General features: G+C 43.5%; 1 protein-coding gene across 7 annotated transcripts in view; it reads right to left on the bottom strand.

The window, feature by feature from the left end:
- Positions 1–2,438: 2,438 nt before the first annotated feature.
- LOC131943957 (uncharacterized) overlaps positions 2,439–26,214 on the bottom strand; it is a 29,002-nt gene continuing 5,226 nt past the window's right edge. For 3 of the 7 annotated variants that reach the window (XM_059304365.1, XM_059304367.1, XM_059304366.1), the window contains exons 2-12: positions 22,479–22,645; positions 21,760–21,967; positions 20,428–20,537; positions 19,794–19,993; positions 18,963–19,131; positions 12,856–13,030; positions 9,544–9,638; positions 6,285–6,429; positions 5,035–5,117; positions 3,242–3,407; positions 2,439–2,681 (exon numbers count right to left, since the gene is read on the bottom strand). In XM_059304365.1, coding sequence (XP_059160348.1) covers positions 2,569–2,681; positions 3,242–3,407; positions 5,035–5,117; positions 6,285–6,429; positions 9,544–9,638; positions 12,856–13,030; positions 18,963–19,131; positions 19,794–19,993; positions 20,428–20,537; positions 21,760–21,967; positions 22,479–22,645 — 1,631 coding nt within the window. In that variant the 3' untranslated portion in view covers positions 2,439–2,568. Of the gene's footprint in view, positions 2,682–3,241; positions 3,408–5,034; positions 5,118–6,284; positions 6,430–9,543; positions 9,639–12,855; positions 13,031–18,962; positions 19,132–19,793; positions 19,994–20,427; positions 20,538–21,759; positions 21,968–22,478; positions 22,752–26,214 lie in introns of all 7 variants that reach the window. The other 4 variants (XM_059304363.1, XM_059304361.1, XM_059304362.1 and 1 more) reach the window with 3 other exon arrangements.

The raw sequence follows: 26,214 nt of genomic DNA on the forward strand, positions 1-26,214 counted from the left end.
CTACTTTTCTTTTCATCTAATATCTACTTCCTTAAATTTACACTAGCAGTGCTTTTTAGTGTATTTCACACCAAAGCACATTTTCTGCTGTGATGTGTTTCTGATGTTTACAATCTTTCAAATTCTGTAGTGGTGTGTTGCAAAGTTTCACAAGGGTGCCAGCCCCTCTTTGGGGGGAGGTATGTTTATCTATATATATATATATATATATATATATATATATATATATATATATATATATATATATATATATATAAAGCAATGTATGTCTGTGTGTGTGTCTGTTTTTTATGCATTAGTACATCTCTCATCACATCGCCGTGAAACTTTGAGAAGATGTTGAGAATAGTCCTGGGGAGGTTTCTGCGAAAAAAAAATTCAAATTCGCAGGGTTGGCGCCCCGGGAGGGCGCGATTTGTTTTTTTTTTCCTATATACGGTGTATACAAATAAAAGTCGATTTCGGTTTCACACCGTTCATCCGATCGCCATCAAACTTTGGGGCGTTGATTAGAACACTCCAAGGAAAGGTTATGTATAAAAGTATTTTTTTATTTCGCAAAGGCGGATCCTCGGGAGGGTACAATTTTTCCGGGAGGGTGCGATTTTTCTCTATATACAGTATATGAAAATAAAGGTCGATTGCGGTTTAACACCGTTCATCGGATCGCCATCAAACTTTGGGGAGTTAATAATAACACTCAGGAGAGGTTTCTGAGAGAAAAAAAATTTGCAGGGGTGGCGCCCCGGCAGGGCGCGATTTTTTTCTTCTTTATATACGGTATATAAAAATAAGTCAATTGCGGTTTGACACTGTTCATCCGATCGCCATGAAACTTTGGGGAGTTGTTTTTTAATTTATTAAGGCATGTTCACCGGCACCCAACAAGGTTCAATTTGGCGCCCCGATTATCCCGGCAGCATACGTTCGTTTTAAGGAACTTGATAGAATATGGATAAGAAGTAGTATTATAGTCGTTCACTAAACTGAGTCAGGCGCGTCTGACCGCGCCCCGGCATGGTGCGATTTGCCACGGGCTATCCTCGGACTTTCTTCTAACTTCGCGGCAGCGCGCAGGGACGGGCACGCTAGCATATATATAAAGAACCATGGCTTGTGTGTTTATTAAGCAGCATATACGCAGCATGGACATTTAACAAAAGAACACATAATCCTAAACCCAACTCTAACTTTAAACACTAACCACAACCAACCGCAACCGAAACCAAAACCAAAACACAAAAACAAACACAAACAAAAACAAAAACCCAAACGCAAACACAAACACAAACACAAAAGCAAACGCAAACACAAACAGAAACACATATACAAAGATAAAAGCAAAAAAAATGCAAACACCAAAGGAAACACGAACACAAATGTAAATACAAACAAAAACGAAAACACTAACGCAATTACCTAAGCAAACACAAACATAAACATAAACACTAACACAATACAAACATAAATACAAACGCAAACCTAAATGCAAACAATACGCAGTACATAACTACACATTTAAATGCAAACATAAACGCATAGTGCTCACAGTATAGCCCGTGGCGCCAAATAGCATCCTGTTGGGGCACCGGAGGACGCCCAGATTCGATTTAGTTAAGGACTATAGGTCTATAGTAACCTCTCTTATCCATAACGTATCGCACTGTTCAAAACGAACGTATCCATAGCGCTAACAGGATAGCCCATGGAACCAAATCGAGCCCTGTCGGGGCGCCGGCGGACGCGCCTGATTCAATTTAGTGAACGACTATAATACCCCCCCCCCCCCCCCCCAGCTTGTCCTCAAACGGAAAGATAGAAGTAAGCATAGAGGATATTTAGGAGCGGCTTCTATACTGTTATCGAATAAAAATAATAATTAGTAAACAGTACGTTTAGTGTATAAAATAAATAAGAGGCAGTATTTTAAATATCCGTGTTTTACCTAGCACATTGCACTTTATCAGTCCATGCTAATTATATTTTTTGTGGTTGTGGTTGGGTTTGTTGTTAGGTTTTTGTTTTCGTTTGTATTTGTAATTGTTTTAGCGTTATGTTTGCGTTTTGTTGTTTTGGTTTTGGTTTTGGTTGGTTGTGGTTGTGGTTTGGGTGGGCAATGCCGGGTTTATGATGATTACTAAACACACAGGTAATGGTCTTTAACAGAAAGGTTTTTCACAGAAGCCAGAGCAGGGCCTGGCCGGGACGGCTAGTATATATATAATATATATATATATATATATATATATATATATATATATATATATATATATATATATATATATATATATATATATATATATATATATATATATATATAACTGAAGAGGTAACTGAACAGGGGTAATGTCCTGTCGCCATATAGATATATAGATATATAAAGTTCGGGGATCGACTCTTCAAATGCCATGCAGAGTGTGAAATCGACAACAGTCCGATTCAATGGTGGTCAAGTTTATTTACCGCATTAACAAGGTACATCATACTCCATTCTGTTTGACCAATTTCTCACCTAACTTGGCGTAAGTCACAAATTCTGGTCCCTAAATAAAACCATGGCAACAGAAGCTACAAGTATTTCTCCCTTAAAACTCTCCTGAGGATTTTGCCGCTAGGGTTCTTGGGGATGTCCTCAACAAACTGGACACCGCCACGTAGTTTCTTCGTATGGGACACGCGCTCTGAAAATACGTTAGGGTTAAGGTATGACCATGGTCTAGGTTAGGGTTAAGGTCTGACACGGGTCAAGGTTAGGGTTAAGGTCTGACACGGGTCAAGGTTAGGGTTAAGGTCTGACACGGGTCAAGGTTAGGGTTAAGGTCTGACACGGGTCAATGTGGAGGTTAAGGTCTGACACGGGTCAAGGTTAGGGTTAAGGTCTGACACGGGTCAAGGTTAGGGTTAAGGTCTGACACGGGTCTAGGTTAGGGTTAAGGTCTGACACGAGTCAAGGTTAGGGTTAAGTCTGACACGGGTCAAGGTTAGGGTTAAGGTCTGACACGGGTCAAGGTGAAGGTTAAGGTCTGACACGGGTCAAGGTTAGGGTTAATGTCTGACACGGGTCAAGGTTAGGGTTAAGGTCTGACACGGGTCAAGGTGAAGGTTAAGGTCTGACACGGGTCAAGGTTAGGGTTAATGTCTGACACGGGTCAAGGTTAGGGTTAAGGTCTGACACGGGTCAAGGTGAAGGTTAAGGTCTGACACGGGTCAAGGTGAAGGTTAACGTGTGACAGTTTCCTACCTTCAACAAAACGAGCCACCTCCTTCTCAGTTAGGTTCGAACCCGGTTTCCTGACGACAAACGCCTTTGGCAACTCCCCAGCCTGGTCGTCAGGGACCCCAATGACAGCCACGTCTTGTACATCAGGGTGTCCCAGTAACAGGGCTTCAAGCTCTGCTGGCGGCACCTGTTAGGACAACATTGGAGGAAAACTTTATATTGGAGGACAAAATTGGGGGCAACTTTATATTGGAGGACATCTTTATATTGGAGGACAACTTTATATTGGAGGACAACATTGGAAGACAACATTGGAGGACAACATTGGAGGACAACTTTATATTGGAGGACAACATTGGGGGCAACTTTATATTGGAGGACAACATTGGAAGACAACTTTATATTGGAGGACAACATAGGAGGACAACTTTATATTGGAGGACAACATTGGAGGACAACTTTATATTGGAGGACAACATTGGAGGACAACTTTATATTGGAGGACAACATTGGAGGACAACATTGGAGGACAACTTTATATTGGAGGGCAAATTTATATTGGAGGACAACTTTATATTGGAGGACAACTTTATATTGGAGGACAACATTGGAGGACAACTTTATATTGGAGGACAACATTGGAGGACAACTTTATATTGGAGGACAACATTGGAGGACAACTTTATATTGGAGGACAACATTGGAGGACAACTTTATATTGGAGGACAACATTGGAGGACAACTTTATATTGGAGGACAACATTGGAGGACAACTTTATATTGGAGGGCAAATTTATATTGGAGGACAACTTTATATTGGAGGACAACTTTATATTGGAGGACAACATTGGAGGACAACTTTATATTGGAGAACAAGATTGGAGGACAACTTTATATTGGAGGACAACATTGGAGGACAACTTTATATTGGAGGACAACATTAGAGGACAACTTTATATTGGAGGACAACATTGGAGGACAACATTGGAGGACAACTTTATATTGGAGGACAACATTGGAGGACAACATTGGAGGACAACTTTATATTGGAGGACAACATTGGAGGACAACTTTATATTGGAGGACAACATTGGAGGACAACATTGGAGGACAACTTTATATTGGAGGACAACATTGAGGACAACTTTATATTGGAGGACAACATTGAGGACAACTTTATATTGGAGGACAACTTTATATTGGAGGACAACTTTATATTTAAGGACAAATTTACATTAAAGGATAATTTCACATTTGAGGACAACACTGTAAGATAAATTTTTATTCGAATACAAATTTACATTTGAGGACAACTTTACATTTGAGGACAACTTTACATTTGAGGACAACTTTACATTTGAGGTCAACTTTACATTTGAGGACAACTTTACATTTGAGGACAACTTTACATTTGATGACAACTTTACATTTGAAGATGACACTAGATTACCCAGATTCCCTATAAAGCCTCTTCACACAAATCTCTCACTTTCACCCCCTTACCCTATAAAGCCTCTTCACACAAATCTCCCACTTTCACCCCTAACCCTATAAAGCCTCTTCACCCTATTGTACTTCCTCTTCTTAGACCCAATCCTTTTGGGTCATCAATTGAGACAGGGGTGTGTCTGGGGGGGGGGGGGGGCTGGTCATAAGGAACCTGAGTTTTGTGGTCGCTTGTTGGAGATGAGATTGGTTTAGTGGTAGTAAATTTAATTGCTGGCCTGTTCAGCTGCTAATGAACTTACCTGTGAGCCCTTGTATTCGATAAGCTCCTTCAGTCTGTCCTTTATAAAGTGCTCTATTGAACTTACCTGTGAGCCCTTGTATTTGATAAGCTCCTTCAGTCTGTCCTTTATAAAGACCAGCCCGTCCTTGTTGTAGTAGCCAATGTCACCTGATGGGGAAAATAACTTCCGGGGTCAATCTGGGGGTCAACTTCTGGTTAGAGGTCACAGCTATCATCAACAGTAGTTGGTCAAATTCAGGTCTGCAGCAGGTCAGCATGTGTAACAACTGATTTAATGTATTTCATGTCAATGGCTACCTTCAACAGGTGTTTTGATATGTCATGTGATCGACTACCTTCAACAGGTGTCTTTAAGTGTCTTTAAATATAATGGGTGATCCAGTGCGTAGCGCAGCAAATATTTGGGGGCTCGTCCGGGATGTGGAACCTCTCTTTAAAAAAAGTCTAGATCAGATCCTGGACGAGCCCCCAATTATTTGTTGTGAACACATGGACACACCTTTACTTTTGATCCAGTGCGTAGCGGAACATACAAGACAAACAACCACAAACTGGTTGTAAAACAAGACTAAATGAAACAAACTGCTCTTTAATACTAAAATAATGTAATAATATATATAGTATCTACACTAATACGGTCTATTCTTAACACAAAATACGAAGACTAGTACAAAAACTAAGATACAGTGGCTAACTAACCGTACAGAACTATTCTACTCTAACCTTGGATGATGGACGAAACTGGAGGCAATCACACACGTTCTCACACACCTTATATATTTTTTTTTACAGAAAACAGGTATAAACCGGACTGTCACAACTAACAGCACGAGAATCGAACAGGGACAAACAGGACAGGGAACAAAGTATTAACAACATTCACCCCAATTCATCTTTCTGCAGTCGTTAAATACACTCGAACATATGTCTTTATATGTCATCTAAATGTCTGGCTTGAACATGTGTCTTTAAATATATAATGTGAAGGGCTGCTTGAATAAAGATGTCTGTCCACTTACCAATCACCATTATTATCTCTTCCCGTTCGTGTTCAATAACTCATTTCAATAACCTCGGCATTCAAGGAAATTGTGTGATCAGTCACCTTTGCTTTCTTAACGTGAGGTAGGTATACAACAGAGCTGCTTGAATGGCTACCTTAAACAAGTACAGGTACCGAACAAAGCTGCTTGAACTCGGAGACGTCCCTGATCCGAACCAGAGACTTTCGGTTTAGCAGTCGTAGGCTCTAACATCCGACCACGCCGACCCCTGCCCATTGAATGGCTACGAGAAAATGTGCGAAAGTTGTACCTGTATGTAGCCATCCATCTGGCTCTATCATGTCATCTGTTGCCTTTTTATTCTTGAAGTATCCCTTCATAACTTGGGGACCCTTCACACAATATTCTCCTACTTCCCCTGGTCCTAGAGCTTGGTTGCTGGCTACGTCAACAATCTAAGGCAACAAAATGGCAACATTTTATTGGAAGCAACGTGACAATAATCTAAGACAACAAAATGGCAACATTTTATTGAAAGCAACGTGTCAATAATCTAAGACAACAAAATGGCAACATTTTATTGGAAGCAACGTGTCGATAATCTAAGACAACAAAATGGCAACATTTTATTGGATGCAACGTGTCAATAATCTAAGACAACAAAATGGCAACATTTTATTGGAAGCGACGTGTCAATAATCTAAGACAACAAAATGGCAACATTTTATTGGAAGCAACGTGTCAATAATCTAAGACAACAAAATCATTTTATTGGAAGCGACGTGTCAATAATCTAAGACAACAAAATGGCAACATTTTATTGGAAGCAACGTGTAGATAATCTAAGACAACAAAATCATTTTATTGAACGCAACCTGTAAAAAATTAAGGCAATAATTAATCCAGATTTTTATGAAGAAAAATCTGTCAACCAATTGTATGTACACCTGTACCCACTCTCTACCTGTACCCATCTGTATCTACCTGTACCACGTGTATCTACCTGTACCACGTGTATCTACCTGTACCACGTGTATCTACCTGTACCACGTGTATCTACCTGTACCACGTGTATCTACCTGTACCACGTGTATCTACCTGTACCACGTGTATCTACCTGTACCACGTGTATCTACCTGTACCACGTGTATCTACCTGTACCACGTGTATCTACCTGTACCACGTGTATCTACCTGTACCACGTGTATCTACCTGTACCACGTGTATCTACCTGTACCACGTGTATCTACCTGTACCACGTGTATCTACCTGTACCACGTGTATCTACCTGTACCACGTGTATCTACCTGTACCCACACAATTACATTTCTTCGCTACGGTGTAAATTACTTTCAAAAAGTAACTTTGGCACACACAAAAAAAAACTACAAATAATGTGCGACACAAAACAATTTATAACACAAAACAAAACAAAATTGAACACAAACTATACACACAACACAAGCAAAAACAAAAAGTCAAAAGACAACTAGAAACGCAACACAACCTGTTTTTAATCCTTTAGAAAAAAATTGTTTGACATAATGAAATATTTAAGACAAGCGAACAATAGCAGGGGTAATAATTACTCTCCTAACATAGATCGGTTAAGTCTACGCATGTTATTGTAATTTTCAAATTTAATTTGATTAGTCGTTTCTTTATTATTTAATACGAGCCGACCCGCTGCGTATCATACGCCGCTATTTAGTTTTTTTTTTTTCTACTTTTCAGTAATTTATAATTTGTGAATTCGACAGTACCAATGCTGCCATTGAAAATATTTGCTTAAAAACACTAACCCCCCCCCCCCCCCCACGTGAAAGCAGCCTCCACTTAGTAACCTCCTCTCAGTTTAAAATCGTTTCAAACTAAATTATCTGCCCCTAATAGCCGTCACCAAACCCGTCTCTATGATTGTAAAATGTAAACAGAGTGAACACCGCTCACCAGATCATGTGGGGGTGGGGTGGGGGTGGTAGTGATAGAAAGGAAGAGAGGGGACTGCAAAGGCGCGCTTGCAGCTTGTTTTCTAACTGATCCCAGAAGAGAATTATATATATAGATAATAACTTATTATAATTCATTTTTACAAACAGATAGTATATTATTATCTTAAATGCTAAAAATTTAAAGAAATTTCGTGAAAGCGTAGATGATATAAATATTCACTTAGCAATGATTGTAATTAATTTAGATTTAAAACCTTAAATAGCAGTTAACTGTCTTGATAAAGTTATTGTTCTTTCGCTCCAGATCATTACATTTTTTAATTAGCTACTGAATTTTCTTGTTTTTTTTTTAAATAATTGTTTAGTATAATAATAAGGTACGACAACTCAAGCACAGGATACACTTGTGGATTAAGATCCGTAGGTGGTTGACGGTCCACATCCAGTAGAAATAATGCAAACAGCAGATGTACACAGGTTAAAGTGGTTGACATGGCGCTGAACTAGGCGCCGAGAAGTAAGAGCCATTTAAAAAGGTTAATAATTAGTCTACATAACATGACCGTTTTAAATTCGTAGTTTCTCTTAGATGGGTCTGTTTGCCTTTTTATTTTATTCCATTTTTACTTTCTCGAAGACTTTCTCTATACTAAGTATAGAGAAAGTCTTGTAATCGTGCAAAAAAAAAAAAAAAATCGAGATTTTTACAAATCTCGACGTTTTACACCTCACTAATACGGAAAAACATAATTTTGCAATCTTGTCCGTATGTCTGTTTGTGTGTGTGTGTGTGTGTCTCTGTCTGTCTCTGTGTAAACACGATAACTTGAGTACCGTTACAGCTAGGTTGATGAAATTTCATATATAAGTATTTTATCAAAATCGTTGATCCGTATCCACTTTTGAGCGATTTCCGATAACCGGAACTGGTACTTTTTCTACTTTGAATTTTTAAAAAGCCTATAACTTTAATACTATTTCAGATAGATAAATGAAATTTCACATGTAAGTAAAAGATCTAATTCTCTACCTTCTTTCAAAGATTGAGTAATTGCCGTTGACCGGAAGTACATATTTACGCTATTTCCGTTTTCTCAAAAAAGGCATGTAAATTTATAAAGTACTAATAATATTGCGCACTATTATGCACATTTTGTTTTGGCGTTCGCTTGGTGCGCAATTCTTTTATCTATGAGATTCTATTCTATTTTTAAAAGTTTAAGTAATTAAAAATCATGTCTATATTCCAAGTTAAATAAGAATATTCGAGAAAGTTTAGGGGAGATCACTCCCGGTTTATTTTATTTAAGAAACTTGTTTTAAATTTTATTTTATTCATCTCATAAAAAGGCGTCACAATGGTCGTAGGGGGCAATGTTTCTTCCAGACTTTTTTTTCCGGGGGACACTTGATATTGGGGGGGGGGGGGGGTGCGGACACTTGTAAAAGTATGTTTTCTACATAAATTCCATTTCGTTCGGGGGGGGGGGGGCGGTAGACTTTCTTCGGGGGGGGGGGCTCCGAAGAGATGCCTGGAAGAAGCTCTGGTAGGGGGAGCGGATGCTCCTCCTGCTCCCCTCCTGCGTACGCTACTGACCTGAATGTATGTGCACCCACCTTGCCTACAGTGTTGGCCGTGGTGTTGCCGATGCTACCTGGTGTGCTAGTCGTGTCAAGATTGGTCACAGGTGCCGTCTCAGTCATACCATAGCCTGAAACACAACGGCTGGTTAAACCTTGTATGGTTCAATTGTGTGTAGATAAACAGTGGCTGGTTAAACCTTGTATGGTTCAATTGTGTGTAGATAAACAGTGGCTGGTTAAACCTTGTATGGTTCAATTGTGTGTAGATAAACAGTGGCTGGTTAAACCTTGTATGGTTCAATTGTGTGTAGATAAACAGTGGCTGGTTAAACCTTGTATGGTTCAATTGTGTGTAGATAAACAGTGGCTGGTTAAACCTTGTATGGTTCAATTGTGTGTAGATAAACAGTGGCTGCTTAAACCTTGTATGGTTCAATTGTGTGTAGATAAACAGTGGCTGGTTAAACCTTGTATGGATCAATTGTGTGTAGATAAACAGTGGCTGGTTAAACCTTGTATGGTTCAATTGTGTGTAGATAAACAGTGGCTGGTTAAACCTTGTATGGTTCAATTGTGTGTAGATAAACAGTGGCTGGTTAAACCTTGTATGGTTCAATTGTGTGTAGATAAATAGTGGCTGGTTAAACCTTGTATGGTTCAATTGTGTGTAGATAAACAGTGGCTGGTTAAACCTTGTATGGTTCAATTGTGTGTAGATAAATAGTGGCTGGTTAAACCTTGTATGGTTCAATTGTGTGTAGATAAACAGTGGCTGGTTAAACCTTGTATGGTTCAATTGTGTGTAGATAAACAGTGGCTGGTTAAACCTTGTATGGTTCAATTGTGTGTAGATAAACAGTGGCTGGTTAAACCTTGTATGGTTCAATTGTGTGTAGATAAACAGTGGCTGGTTAAACCTTGTATGGTTCAATTGTGTGTAGATAAACAGTGGCTGGTTAAACCTTGTATGGTTCAATTGTGTGTAGATAAACAGTGGCTGGTTAAACCTTGTATGGTTCAATTGTGTGTAGATAAATAGTGGCTGGTTAAACCTTGTATGGTTCAATTGTGTGTAGATAAATAGTGGCTGGTTAAACCTTGTATGGTTCAATTGTGTGTAGATAAACAGTGGCTGGTTAAACCTTGTATGGTTCAATTGTGTGTAGATAAACAGTGGCTGGTTAAACCTTGTATGGTTCAATTGTGTGTAGATAAATAGTGGCTGGTTAAACCTTGTATGGTTCAATTGTGTGTAGATAAACAGTGGCTGGTTAAACCTTGTATGGTTCAATTGTGTGTAGATAAACAGTGGCTGGTTAAACCTTGTATGGTTCAATTGTGTGTAGATAAATAGTGGCTGGTTAAACCTTGTATGGTTCAATTGTGTGTAGATAAACAGTGGCTGGTTAAACCTTGTATGGTTCAATTGTGTGTAGATAAACAGTGGCTGGTTAAACCTTGTATGGTTCAATTGTGTGTAGATAAATAGTGGCTGGTTAAACCTTGTATGGTTCAATTGTGTGTAGATAAATAGTGGCTGGTTAAACCTTGTATGGTTCAATTGTGTGTAGATAAACAGTGGCTGGTTAAACCTTGTATGGTTCAATTGTGTGTAGATAAACAGTGGCTGGTTAAACCTTGTATGGTTCAATTGTGTGTAGATAAATAGTGGCTGGTTAAACCTTGTATGGTTCAATTGTGTGTAGATAAATAGTGGCTGGTTAAACCTTGTATGGTTCAATTGTGTGTAGATAAACAGTGGCTGGTTAAACCTTGTATGGTTCAATTGTGTGTAGGTAAACAGTGGCTGGTTAAACCTTGTATGGTTCAATTGTGTGTAGATAAATAGTGGCTGGTTAAACCTTGTATGGTTCAATTGTGTGTAGATAAACAGTGGCTGGTTAAACCTTGTATGGTTCAATTGTGTGTAGATAAACAGTGGCTGGTTAAACCTTGTATGGTTCAATTGTGTGTAGATAAACAGTGGCTGGTTAAACCTTGTATGGTTCAATTGTGTGTAGATAAACAGTGGCTGGTTAAACCTTGTATGGTTCAATTGTGTGTAGATAAACAGTGGCTGGTTAAACCTTGTATGGTTCAATTGTGTGTAGATAAACAGTGGCTGGTTAAACCTTGTATGGTTCAATTGTGTGTAGATAAACAGTGGCTGGTTAAACCTTGTATGGTTCAATTGTGTGTAGATAAACAGTGGCTGGTTAAACCTTGTATGGTTCAATTGTGTGTAGATAAACAGTGGCTGGTTAAACCTTGTATGGTTCAATTGTGTGTAGATAAACAGTGGCTGGTTAAACCTTGTATGGTTCAATTGTGTGTAGATAAACAGTGGCTGGTTAAACCTTGTATGGTTCAATTGTGTGTAGATAAACAGTGGCTGGTTAAACCTTGTATGGTTCAATTGTGTGTAGATAAACAGTGGCTGGTTAAACCTTGTATGGTTCAATTGTGTGTAGATAAACAGTGGCTGGTTAAACCTTGTATGGTTCAATTGTGTGTAGATAAACAGTGGCTGGTTAAACCTTGTATGGTTCAATTGTGTGTAGATAAACAGTGGCTGGTTAAACCTTGTATGGTTCAATTGTGTGTAGATAAACAGTGGCTGGTTAAACCTTGTATGGTTCAATTGTGTGTAGATAAACAGTGGCTGGTTAAACCTTGTATGGTTCAATTGTGTGTAGATAAATAGTTTTGGTAAATTTATATGTGATTAAACAGTCTCGTTGAACTGTGTGTTTTGGACCAGTTCCGGTAGGAAAGGTCTATACAGAGGCGTAGCGACCCTTCCCGGTGCCCGGGGACAAACTTTTGATTTGCACCCCCCTCAAACTTTCTATTTGTTTTTCCAACCGATTTTGGCGCCCCCTAAGGTCGGAGCCCGGGGATATATGCCCCCCCCCCGCCCCCGCCCCCTCGCTACGCCTCTTGGTCTATAGTAAGCCATAGTTAGACTGGCAAATTGACCGAGGGACACAGACCCTATAGCACCTAAGATAAAATGACCACATACCCTGTGGCACCTGTGACAAAATGACCACATACCCTGTAGCACCTGTGACAAAATGACCACATACCCTGTAGCACCTGTGATAAAATGACCACATACCCTGTAGCACCTGTGACAAAATGACCACATACCCTGTAGCACCTGTGACAAAATGACCACATACCCTGTAGCACCTGTGATAAAATGACCACATACCCTGTAGCACCTGTGACAAAATGACCACATACCCTGTAGCACCTGTGACAAAATGACCACATACCCTGTAGCACCTGTGATAAAATGACCAAATACCCTGTAGCACCTGTGATAAAATGACCACATACCCTGTAGCACCTGGATCTTGTTGTCAAACCTCCGTGTAAACTCCAGCGTTAGGGCTTCACCCAGCGGCGCCGCCCCACACAACAGCCTGCGGAGGGAGCTCAAATCAAACCTCTCCACCAGAGGCTGTTTACACAGGAAGACGAGCAGGGGCGGTACCACATGGAGCACGTTGACCTGTACAGATATGGAGCACATTGACCTGTACAGACAGACATGGAGCACATTGACCTGTACAGACATGGAGCACATTGACCTGTACAGACATGGAGCACATTGACCTGTACAGACAGACATGCAGCACATTGACCTGTACAGACATGGAGCACATTGACCTGTACAGACAGACATGGAGCACATTGACCTGTACAGACATGGAGCACATTGACCTGTACAGACATGGAGCACATTGACCTGTACAGACATGCAGCACATTGACCTGTACAGACATGGAGCACATTGACATGTACAGACATGGAGCACATTGACCTGTACAGACATGGAGCACATTGACATGTACAGACAGACATGGAGCACATTGACCTGTACAGACAGACATGGAGCACATTGACCTGTACAGACATGGAGCACATTGACATGTACAGACATGGAGCACATTGACCTGTACAGACATGGAGCACATTGACATGTCCAGACATGGAGCACATTGACCTGTTCAGACATGGAGCACATTGACCTGTACAGACATGGAGCACATTGACCTGTACAGACATGGAGCACATTGACCTGTACAGACATGGAGCACATTGACCTGTACAGACAGACATGGAGCACATTGACCTGTCCAGACATGGAGCACATTGACCTGTCCAGACATGGAGCACATTGACCTGTACAGACATGGAGCACATTGACCTGTACAGACATGGAGCACATTGACCTATACAGACATGGAGCACATTGACCTGTACAGACATGGAGCACATTGACCTGTACAGACATGGAGCACATTGACCTGTACAGACAGACATGGAGCACATTGACCTGTACAGACATGGAGCACATTGACCTGTACAGACATGGAGCACATTGACCTGTACAGACATGCAGCACATTGACCTGTACAGACATGGAGCACATTGACCTGTACAGACATGGAGCACATTGACCTGTACAGACATGGAGCACATTGACCTGTACAGACATGGAGCACATTGACCTGTACAGACATGGAGCACATTGACCTGTACAGACATGGAGCACATTGACCTGTACAGACATGGAGCACATTGACCTGTACAGACATGGAGCACATTGACCTGTACAGACATGGAGCACATTGACCTGTACAGACATGGAGCACATTGACCTGTACAGACATGGAGCACATTGACATGTCCAGACATGGAGCACATTGACCTGTACAGACATGGAGCACATTGACCTTTACAGACATGGAGCACATTGACCTATACAGACATGGAGCACATTGACCTGTACAGACATGGAGCACATTGACCTGTACAGACATGGAGAACATTGACCTGTACAGACAGACATGGAGCACATTGACCTGTACAGACATGGAGCACATTGACATGTCCAGACAGACATGGAGCACATTGACCTGTACAGACAGACATGGAGCACATTGACCTGTACAGACATGGAGCACATTGACCTGTACAGACATGGAGCACATTGACCTGTACAGACATGGAGCACATTGACATGTCCAGACATGGAGCACATTGACCTGTACAGACATGGAGCACATTGACCTGTACAGACATGGAGCACATTGACATGTCCAGACATGGAGCACATTGACCTGTACAGACATGGAGCACATTGACCTGTACAGACATGGAGCACATTGACCTATACAGACATGGAGCACATTGACCTGTACAGACATGGAGCACATTGACCTGTACAGACATGGAGAACATTGACCTGTACAGACAGACATGGAGCACATTGACCTGTACAGACATGGAGCACATTGACATGTCCAGACAGACATGGAGCACATTGACCTGTACAGACAGACATGGAGCACATTGACCTGTACAGACATGGAGCACATTGACATGTACAGACAGACATGGAGCACATTGACCTGTACAGACAGACATGGAGCACATTGACCTGTACAGACAGACATGGAGCACATTGACCTGTACAGACATGGAGCACATTGACCTGTACAGACATGGAGCACATTGACCTGTACAGACATGGAGCACATTGACCTGTACAGACATGGAGCACATTGACCTGTACAGACATGCAGCACATTGACCTGTACAGACATGGAGCACATTGACATGTACAGACAGACATGGAGCACATTGACCTGTACAGACAGACATGGAGCACATTGACCTGTACAGACAGACATGGAGCACATTGACCTGTACAGACATGGAGCACATTGACCTGTACAGACATGGAGCACATTGACCTGTACAGACATGGAGCACATTGACCTGTACAGACATGGAGCACATTGACCTGTACAGACATGGAGCACATTGACCTGTACAGACATGGAGCACATTGACCTGTACAGACATGGAGCACATTGACCTGTACAGACATGGAGCACATTGACCTGTACAGACATGGAGCACATTGACCTGTACAGACATGGAGCACATTGACCTGTACAGACATGGAGCACATTGACATGTCCAGACATGGAGCACATTGACATGTCCAGACATGGAGCACATTGACATGTACAGACATGGAGCACATTGACCTGTACAGACATGGAGCACATTGACCTGTACAGACATGGAGCACATTGACCTGTACAGACATGGAGCACATTGACCTGTACAGACATGGAGCACATTGACCTGTACAGACATGGAGCACATTGACCTGTCCAGACATGGAGCACATTGACCTGTACAGACATGGAGCACATTGACCTGTACAGACATGGAGCACATTGACCTGTACAGACATGGAGCACATTGACCTGTACAGACATGGAGCACATTGACCTGTACAGACATGGAGCACATTGACCTGTACAGACATGGAGCACATTGACCTGTACAGACAGACATGGAGCACATTGACCTGTACAGACATGGAGAACATTGACCTGTACAGACAGACATGGAGCACATTGACCTGTACAGACATGGAGCACATTGACCTGTACAGACATGGAGCACATTGACCTGTACAGACATGGAGCACATTGACCTGTACAGACAGACATGGAGCACATTGACCTGTACAGACATGGAGCACATTGACCTGTACAGACATGGAGCACATTGACCTGTACAGACATGGAGCACATTGACCTGTACAGACATGGAGCACATTGACCTGTACAGACATGGAGCACATTGACCTGTACAGACATGGAGCACATTGACCTGTACAGACATGGAGCACATTGACCTGTACAGACAGACATGGAGCACATTGACCTGTACAGACATGGAGCACATTGACCTGTACAGACATGGAGCACATTGACCTGTACAGACAGACATGGAGCACATTGACCTGTACAGACATGGAGCACATTGACCTGTACAGACATGGAGCACATTGACCTGTACAGACATGGAGCACATTGACCTGTACAGACATGGAGCACATTGACCTGTACAGACATGGAGCACATTGACCTGTACAGACATGGAGCACATTGACCTGTACAGACATGGAGCACATTGACCTGTACAGACATGGAGCACATTGACCTGTACAGACATGGAGCACATTGACCTGTACAGACATGGAGCACATTGACCTGTACAGACATGGAGCACATTGACCTGTACAGACATGGAGCACATTGACCTGTACAGACATGGAGCACATTGACCTGTACAGACATGGAGCACATTGACCTGTACAGACATGGAGCACATTGACCTGTACAGACAGACATGGAGCACATTGACCTGTACAGACATGGAGCACATTGACCTGTACAGACATGGAGCACATTGACCTGTACAGACAGACATGGAGCACATTGACCTGTACAGACAGACATGGAGCACATTGACCTGTACAGACATGGAGCACATTGACCTGTACAGACATGGAGCACATTGACCTGTACAGACATGGAGCACATTGACCTGTACAGACATGGAGCACATTGACCTGTACAGACATGGAGCACATTGACCTGTACAGACATGGAGCACATTGACCTGTACAGACATGGAGCACATTGACCTGTACAGACAGACATGGAGCACATTGACCTGTACAGACAGACATGGAGCACATTGACCTGTACAGACATGGAGCACATTGACCTGTACAGACAGACATGGAGCACATTGACCTGTACAGACAGACATGGAGCACATTGACCTGTACAGACATGGAGCACATTGACCTGTACAGACAGACATGGAGCACATTGACCTGTACAGACATGGAGCACATTGACCTGTACAGACATGGAGCACATTGACCTGTACAGACATGGAGCACATTGACCTGTACAGACAGACATGGAGCACATTGACCTGTACAGACATGGAGCACATTGACCTGTACAGACATGGAGCACATTGACCTGTACAGACAGGGAGCACATTGACCTGTACAGACATGGAGCACATTGACCTGTACAGACATGGAGCACATTGACCTGTACAGACATGGAGCACATTGACCTGTACAGACATGGAGCACATTGACCTGTACAGACATGGAGCACATTGACCTGTACAGACATGGAGCACATTGACCTGTACAGACATGGAGCACATTGACCTGTACAGACATGGAGCACATTGACCTGTACAGACATGGAGCACATTGACCTGTACAGACAGACATGGAGCACATTGACCTGTACAGACAGACATGGAGCACATTGACCTGTACAGACATGGAGCACATTGACATGTCCAGACAGACATGGAGCACATTGACCTGTACAGACAGACATGGAGCACATTGACATGTCCAGACATGGAGCACATTGACCTGTACAGACAGACATGGAGCACATTGACCTGTACAGACATGGAGAACATTGACCTGTACAGACAGACATGGAGCACATTGACCTGTACAGACATGGAGAACATTGACCTGTACAGACATGGAGCACATTGACCTGTACAGACAGACATGGAGCACATTGACCTGTACAGACAGACATGGAGCACATTGACCTGTACAGACAGACATGGAGCACATTGACCTGTACAGACATGGAGCACATTGACCTGTACAGACATGGAGCACATTGACCTGTACAGACATGGAGCACATTGACCTGTACAGACAGACATGGAGCACATTGACCTGTACAGACATGGAGCACATTGACCTGTACAGACATGGAGCACATTGACCTGTACAGACAGACATGGAGCACATTGACCTGTACAGACAGACATGGAGCACATTGACCTGTACAGACATGGAGCACATTGACCTGTACAGACATGGAGCACATTGACCTGTACAGACATGGAGCACATTGACCTGTACAGACATGGAGCACATTGACCTGTACAGACATGGAGCACATTGACCTGTACAGACATGGAGCACATTGACCTGTACAGACATGGAGCACATTGACCTGTACAGACAGACATGGAGCACATTGACCTGTACAGACAGACATGGAGCACATTGACCTGTACAGACATGGAGCACATTGACCTGTACAGACAGACATGGAGCACATTGACCTGTACAGACAGACATGGAGCACATTGACCTGTACAGACATGGAGCACATTGACCTGTACAGACAGACATGGAGCACATTGACCTGTACAGACATGGAGCACATTGACCTGTACAGACATGGAGCACATTGACCTGTACAGACATGGAGCACATTGACCTGTACAGACAGACATGGAGCACATTGACCTGTACAGACATGGAGCACATTGACCTGTACAGACATGGAGCACATTGACCTGTACAGACAGGGAGCACATTGACCTGTACAGACATGGAGCACATTGACCTGTACAGACATGGAGCACATTGACCTGTACAGACATGGAGCACATTGACCTGTACAGACAGACATGGAACACATTGACCTGTACAGACATGGAGCACATTGACCTGTACAGATAGACCTTAAGAAAACTGACCTATGCTCACATGCCCATACCTTTTTCTCGTGCAAGCACCTCAGAAAAATCTCTGGTTCAAACTTGGGGAGGTAGCAGAGAGCGGCGCCCCCCTGGATAACGCTGAACTGGACGACCATCATGCCGTAGATGTGGTAGAGAGGAAGTAGGCCAAGGCCGCACTCGCCTGGTCCCACTGGGAAACTCTGCCTGCAGGAGGGTCACTTGGTAGTGGGACGTCAGTTTTACATGGTTGGTTACTGACGTCAGTTTTACATGGTTGGTCAGTGACGTCAGTTTTACATGGTTGGTTACTGACGTCAGTTTTACATGGTTGGTTACTGACGTCAGTTTTACATGGTTGGTCAGTGACGTTAGTTTTACATGGTTGGTTACTGACGTCAGTTTTACATGGTTGGTTACTGACGTCAGTTTTACATGGTTGGTTACTGACGTCAGTTTTACATGGTTGGTCAGTGACGTCAGTTTTACATGGTTGTCCAGTGACGTCAGTTTTACATGGTTGGTTACTGACGTCAGTTTTACATGGTTGGTCAGTGACGTCAGTTTTACATGGTTGGTCAGTGACGTCAGTTTTACATGGTTGGTCAGTGACGTCAGTTTTACATGGTTGGTTAGTGACGTCAGTTTTACATGGTTGGTTACTGACGTCAGTTTTACATGGTTGTCCAGTGACGTCAGTTTTACATGGTTGGTCAGTGACGTCAGTTTTACATGGTTGGTTAGTGACGTCAGTTTTACATGGTTAGTCAGTGACGTCAGTATCAAAGCTGACTTGAGATATTAAACATTGTCTAAATGACTTAGAAAATAGATCATTTGTATTGGGTCAAGAAGACCTTATGACTTACATAACCTGTAAACAGTTGGCCAAACAGTTGTAATGGGTCAACATGACCCCCTTGGGCATGCCTGTTGTCCCGCTGGAGTAGGGCAATGTGAAGACGTCCTCCACTGGGTTGATGTCCACATCGGGGAAAGCTTTTCCGTCGTCATCAATCAAACTTTGAAAAGGCTGGAAACCCGGACATTCTCCGAACACAAACAAGTCCTACAGATTAAAACCGGACATTTTATGTAAAGTCCTACAGATTAAAACCGGACATTTTATGTAAAGTCCTACAGATTAAAACCGGACATTTTATGTAAAGTCCTACAGATTAAAACCGGACATTTTATGTAAAGTCCTACAGATTAAAACCGGACATTTTATGTAAAGTCCTACAGATTAAAACCGGATATTCTCTATAGAGACTTTACAATCCTAAACATTAAAACATTCTACATACACGTGCGTGCATTCGTTTATTTTAGAATAGCACCAGGCCAAAATTCTGCCTACAGCACTAGAGCTAGGGTTACTTCCTGGTCCTGTACATTCTGCAAAATCAGGACAAGTCTCAACCTACGTCTTGGATATTAATCTTGATACATACACAATAACCTAGAACACTGACCCTGACCCACTGACCTAGACCCACTGACCTTGACACAGTTGAGAGGTGTGAGCAACGCCTGTCGGACATGGCTAGCTAGGGCTGGAACTGTGAAGACAGCCTTCGATCTGCTGTGTAGCAACTGACGGCTTAACTCTTCTGCAAGGGTATATTGTCAGGGAGGTCACACAGAACCTCTTTACACAACCAGCACCTATTTACATCACCATCACCTATTTACACCACCATCACCTATTTACACCACAAGCACCTATTTACACCACCATCACCTATTTACACCACCAACACCTATTTACACCACTAGCACCTATTTACACAACCATCACCTATTTACACCACCAGCACCTATTTACACAACCATCACCTATTTACACCACCAGCACCTATTTACACCACCAGCACCTATTTACACAACCAGCACCTATTTACACCACATCACCTATTTACACCACCATCACCTATTTACACCACCATCACCTATTTACATCACTAGCACCTATTTACACAACCAGCACCTATTCACACAACCAGCACCTATTTACACACCCAGCACCTATTTACACCATCTACACAACCATCACCTATTTACACCACCATCACCTGTTTACACCACCAGCACCTATTTACACAACCAGCACCTATTTACACCACCATCACCTATTTACACCACCATCACCTATTTACACCACCATCACCTATTTACACAACCATCACTTATTTACACAACCATCACCTATTTACACCACCATCACCTATTTACACCACCATCACCTATTTACACCACCATCACCTATTTACACAACCATCACCTATTTACACCACCATCACCTATTTACACCACCATCACCTATTTACACCACCATCACCTGTTTACACCACCATCACCTATTTACACAACCAGCACCTATTTACATCACCATCACCTATTTACACCACCATCACCTATTTACACCACCATCACCTATTTACACCACCATCACCTGTTTACACCACCATCACCTATTTACACAACCAGCACCTATTTACATCACCATCACCTATTTACATCACCATCACCTATTTACACCACCATCACCTATTTACACAACCATCACTTATTTACACAACCATCACCTATTTACACCACCAGCACCTATTTACACCACCAGCACTTATTTACACCACCAGCACCTATTTACACCACCATCACCTATTTACACCACCATCACCTATTTACACCACCATCACCTATTTACACAACCATCACCTATTTACACCACCATCACCTATTTACACAACCAGCACCTATTTACATCACCATCACCTATTTACACCACCAGCACCTATTTACACCCACATTGTACTCTCACGAGCGACTAACCTGCTGTAAAGGCGGGGTTGGCGGCAGAAAACCAAAGGCCGGTGGCGGCACAGGCCAGCATCAGGACCGTGAAGTCGATTGTGTTGGGGGTGAAGGCAAGTACAACGTCACCTTTACGGTAGCCTTTACGGGTCAGCGCGCTGGCCACTTTGATAGACTTCTCCTTCAGATCCAGGAAGGTGTATTTTCTGCCCGTCAGAAAATCTTCCTGCAAATTATAATTTAGGAAGAAAATAGCTAGATCTAGCCGTCCCCATCGACAGACAGCAACTAGATCTAGCTGCAGGCAGCCGAAGACGTTTATGACAGCTAGTGATTTGACAGATGGCATATAGACAGCTGACAGTGATGTGACAGATGGCATATAGACAGCTGACAGTGATGTGACAGATGGCATATAGACAGCTGACAGTGATGTGACAGATGGCATATAGACAGCTGACAGCGATGTGACAGATGGCATATAGACAGCTGACAGTGATGTGACAGATGGCATATAGACAGCTGCCAGTGATGTGACAGATGGCATATAGACAGCTGACAGTGATGTGACAGATGGCATATAGACAGCTGACAGTGATGTGACAGATGGCATATAGACAGCTGACAGTGATGTGACAGATGGCATATAGACAGCTGACAGTGATGTGACAGATGGCATATAGACAGCTGACAGTGATGTGACAGATGGCACTGATCAATAAGGTGACCTGACTTACGAGTGCCGTGGTATCCCCGTACAGCTGGCAGCGGTCAAAAATGTACTGGTGGAACGGCAGGTTGGTCGGGATGTGCATGTCCGGCAGGTGGCTGGGGATGACTGCAGCGGTGGACAGCAGACGACGGTGGTCACATTTGGCCAGGACAACTTGGCTCACTACACGGCCTGTGTTGCCAGATTGGCAAGACAAGATCCGCCGCGATATCCAACAGAACAGATTTTTCATAGCGAGGCCTGGGACCTTCCAAACATTAAAGTGGGGCCTGGGACCCTAGAAACATTAAAGTGGGGCCTGGGAACCTAGAAACATTAAAGTGGGGCCTGGGACACTAGAAACATTAAAGTGGTGCCTGGGACCCTAGAAACATTAAAGTGGGGCCTGGGAACCTAGAAACATTAAAGTGGGGCCTGGGACACTAGAAACATTAAAGTGGGGCCTGGGAACCTAGAAACATTAAAGTGGAGCCTGGGACCCTAGAAACATTAAAGTGGGGCCTGGGAACCTAGAAACATTAAAGTGGGGCCTGGGACACTAGAAACATTAAAGTGGGGCCTGGGAACCTAGAAACATTAAAGTGGGGCCTGGGAACCTAGAAACATTAAAGTGGAGCCTGGGACCCTAGAAACATTAAAGTGGTGCCTGGGACACTAGAAACATTAAAGTGGGGCCTGGGAACCTAGAAACATTAAAGTGGGGCCTGGGAACCTAGAAACATTAAAGTGGAGCCTGGGACCCTAGAAACATTAAAGTGGTGCCTGGGACACTAGAAACATTAAAGTGGTGCCTGGGACCCTAGAAACATTAAAGTGGGGCCTGGGACCCTAGAAACATTAAAGTGGAGCCTGGGACCCTAGAAACATTAAAGTGGGGCCTGGGACCCTAGAAACATTAAAGTGGGGCCTGGGACCCTAGAAATTAAAGTGGTGCCTGGGACCCTAGAAACATTAAAGTGGTGCCTGGGACCCTAGAAACATTAAAGTGGAGCCTGGGACACTAGAAACATTAAAGTGGTGCCTGGGACCCTAGAAACATTAAAGTGGGGCCTGGGACCCTAGAAACATTAAAGTGGTGCCTGGGACCCTAGAAACATTAAAGTGGGGCCTGGGACCCTAGAAACATTAAAGTGGGGCCTGGGACCCTAGAAACATTAAAGTGGGGCCTGGGACCCTAGAAATTAAAGTGGTGCCTGGGACCCTAGAAACATTAAAGTGGTGCCTGGGACCCTAGAAACATTAAAGTGGAGCCTGGGACACTAGAAACATTAAAGTGGTGCCTGGGACCCTAGAAACATTAAAGTGGGGCCTGGGACCCTAGAAACATTAAAGTGGTGCCTGGGACCCTAGAAACATTAAAGTGGTGCCTGGGACCCTAGAAACATTAAAGTGGAGCCTGGGACCCTAGAAACATTAAAGTGGTGCCTGGGACCCTAGAAACATTAAAGTGGAGCCTGGGACACTAGAAACATTAAAGTGGTGCCTGGGACACTAGAAACATTAAAGTGGAGCCTGGGACCCTAGAAACATTAAAGTGGTGCCTGGGACACTAGAAACATTAAAGTGGGGCCTGGGACCCTAGAAACATTAAAGTGGAGCCTGGGACCCTAGAAACATTAAAGTGGAGCCTGGGACACTAGAAACATTAAAGTGGGGCCTGGGAACCTAGAAACATTAAAGTGGAGCCTGGGACCCTAGAAACATTAAAGTGGTGCCTGGGACCCTAGAAACATTAAAGTGGTGCCTGGGACCCTAGAAACATTAAAGTGGGGCCTGGGACCCTAGAAACATTAAAGTGGAGCCTGGGACCCTAGAAACATTAAAGTGGAGCCTGGGACACTAGAAACATTAAAGTGGGGCCTGGGAACCTAGAAACATTAAAGTGGAGCCTGGGACCCTAGAAACATTAAAGTGGTGCCTGGGACCCTAGAAACATTAAAGTGGGGCCTGGGGCCCTAGAAACATTAAAGTGGGGCCTGGGACACTAGAAACATTAAAGTGGAGCCTGGGGCCCTAGAAACATTAAAGTGGGGCCTGGGGCCCTAGAAACATTAAAGTGGAGCCTGGGGCCCTAGAAACATTAAAGTGGAGCCTGGGGCCCTAGAAACATTAAAGTGGAGCCTGGGGCCCTAGAAACATTAAAGTGGAGCCTGGGACCCTAGAAATTAAAGTGGTGCCTGGGACCCTAGAAACATTAAAGTGGAGCCTGGGACCCTAGAAATTAAAGTGGTGCCTGGGACCCTAGAAACATTAAAGTGGGGCCTGGGACCCTAGAAATTAAAGTGGTGCCTGGGACCCTAGAAACATTAAAGTGGAGCCTGGGGCCCTAGAAACATTAAAGTGGTGCCTGGGACCCTAGAAACATTAAAGTGGTGCCTGGGACCTTCCAAACATTAAAGTGGGGCCTGGGACCCTAGAAATTAAAGTGGTGCCTGGGACCCTAGAAACATTAAAGTGGAGCCTGGGGCCCTAGAAACATTAAAGTGGTGCCTGGGACCTTCCAAACATTAAAGTGGGGCCTGGGACCCTAGAAATTAAAGTGGTGCCTGGGACCCTAGAAACATTAAAGTGGAGCCTGGGGCCCTAGAAACATTAAAGTGGTGCCTGGGACCCTAGAAACATTAAAGTGGTGCCTGGGACCCTAGAAATTAAAGTGGTGCCTGGGACCCTAGAAACATTAAAGTGGAGCCTGGGGCCCTAGAAACATTAAAGTGGTGCCTGGGACCCTAGAAACATTAAAGTGGGGCCTGGGACCCTAGAAACATTAAAGTGGAGCCTGGGACACTAGAAACATTAAAGTGGGGCCTGGGACCCTAGAAACATTAAAGTGGAGCCTGGGACACTAGAAACATTAAAGTGGGGCCTGGGAACCTAGAAACATTAAAGTGGAGCCTGGGACCCTAGAAACATTAAAGTGGAGCCTGGGACACTAGAAACATTAAAGTGGGGCCTGGGAACCTAGAAACATTAAAGTGGAGCCTGGGACCCTAGAAACATTAAAGTGGTGCCTGGGACCCTAGAAACATTAAAGTGGTGCCTGGGACCCTAGAAACATTAAAGTGGGGCCTGGGACCCTAGAAACATTAAAGTGGTGCCTGGGACCCTAGAAACATTAAAGTGGGGCCTGGGACCCTAGAAACATTAAAGTGGTGCCTGGGACCCTAGAAACATTAAAGTGGTGCCTGGGACCCTAGAAACATTAAAGTGGGGCCTGGGACCCTAGAAACATTAAAGTGGTGCCTGGGACACTAGAAACATTAAAGTGGGGCCTGGGACCCTAGAAACATTAAAGTGGAGCCTGGGACCCTAGAAACATTAAAGTGGAGCCTGGGACACTAGAAACATTAAAGTGGGGCCTGGGAACCTAGAAACATTAAAGTGGAGCCTGGGACCCTAGAAACATTAAAGTGGTGCCTGGGACCCTAGAAACATTAAAGTGGTGCCTGGGACCCTAGAAACATTAAAGTGGGGCCTGGGACCCTAGAAACATTAAAGTGGAGCCTGGGACCCTAGAAACATTAAAGTGGAGCCTGGGACACTAGAAACATTAAAGTGGGGCCTGGGAACCTAGAAACATTAAAGTGGAGCCTGGGACCCTAGAAACATTAAAGTGGTGCCTGGGACCCTAGAAACATTAAAGTGGGGCCTGGGGCCCTAGAAACATTAAAGTGGGGCCTGGGACACTAGAAACATTAAAGTGGAGCCTGGGGCCCTAGAAACATTAAAGTGGGGCCTGGGGC

Source organism: Physella acuta, unplaced genomic scaffold (genome assembly GCF_028476545.2).
Source record: "Physella acuta isolate Inbredline_101_S28 unplaced genomic scaffold, ASM2847654v3 ptg000473l, whole genome shotgun sequence".
NCBI classification, from domain to species: Eukaryota; Metazoa; Mollusca; class Gastropoda; family Physidae; genus Physella; species Physella acuta.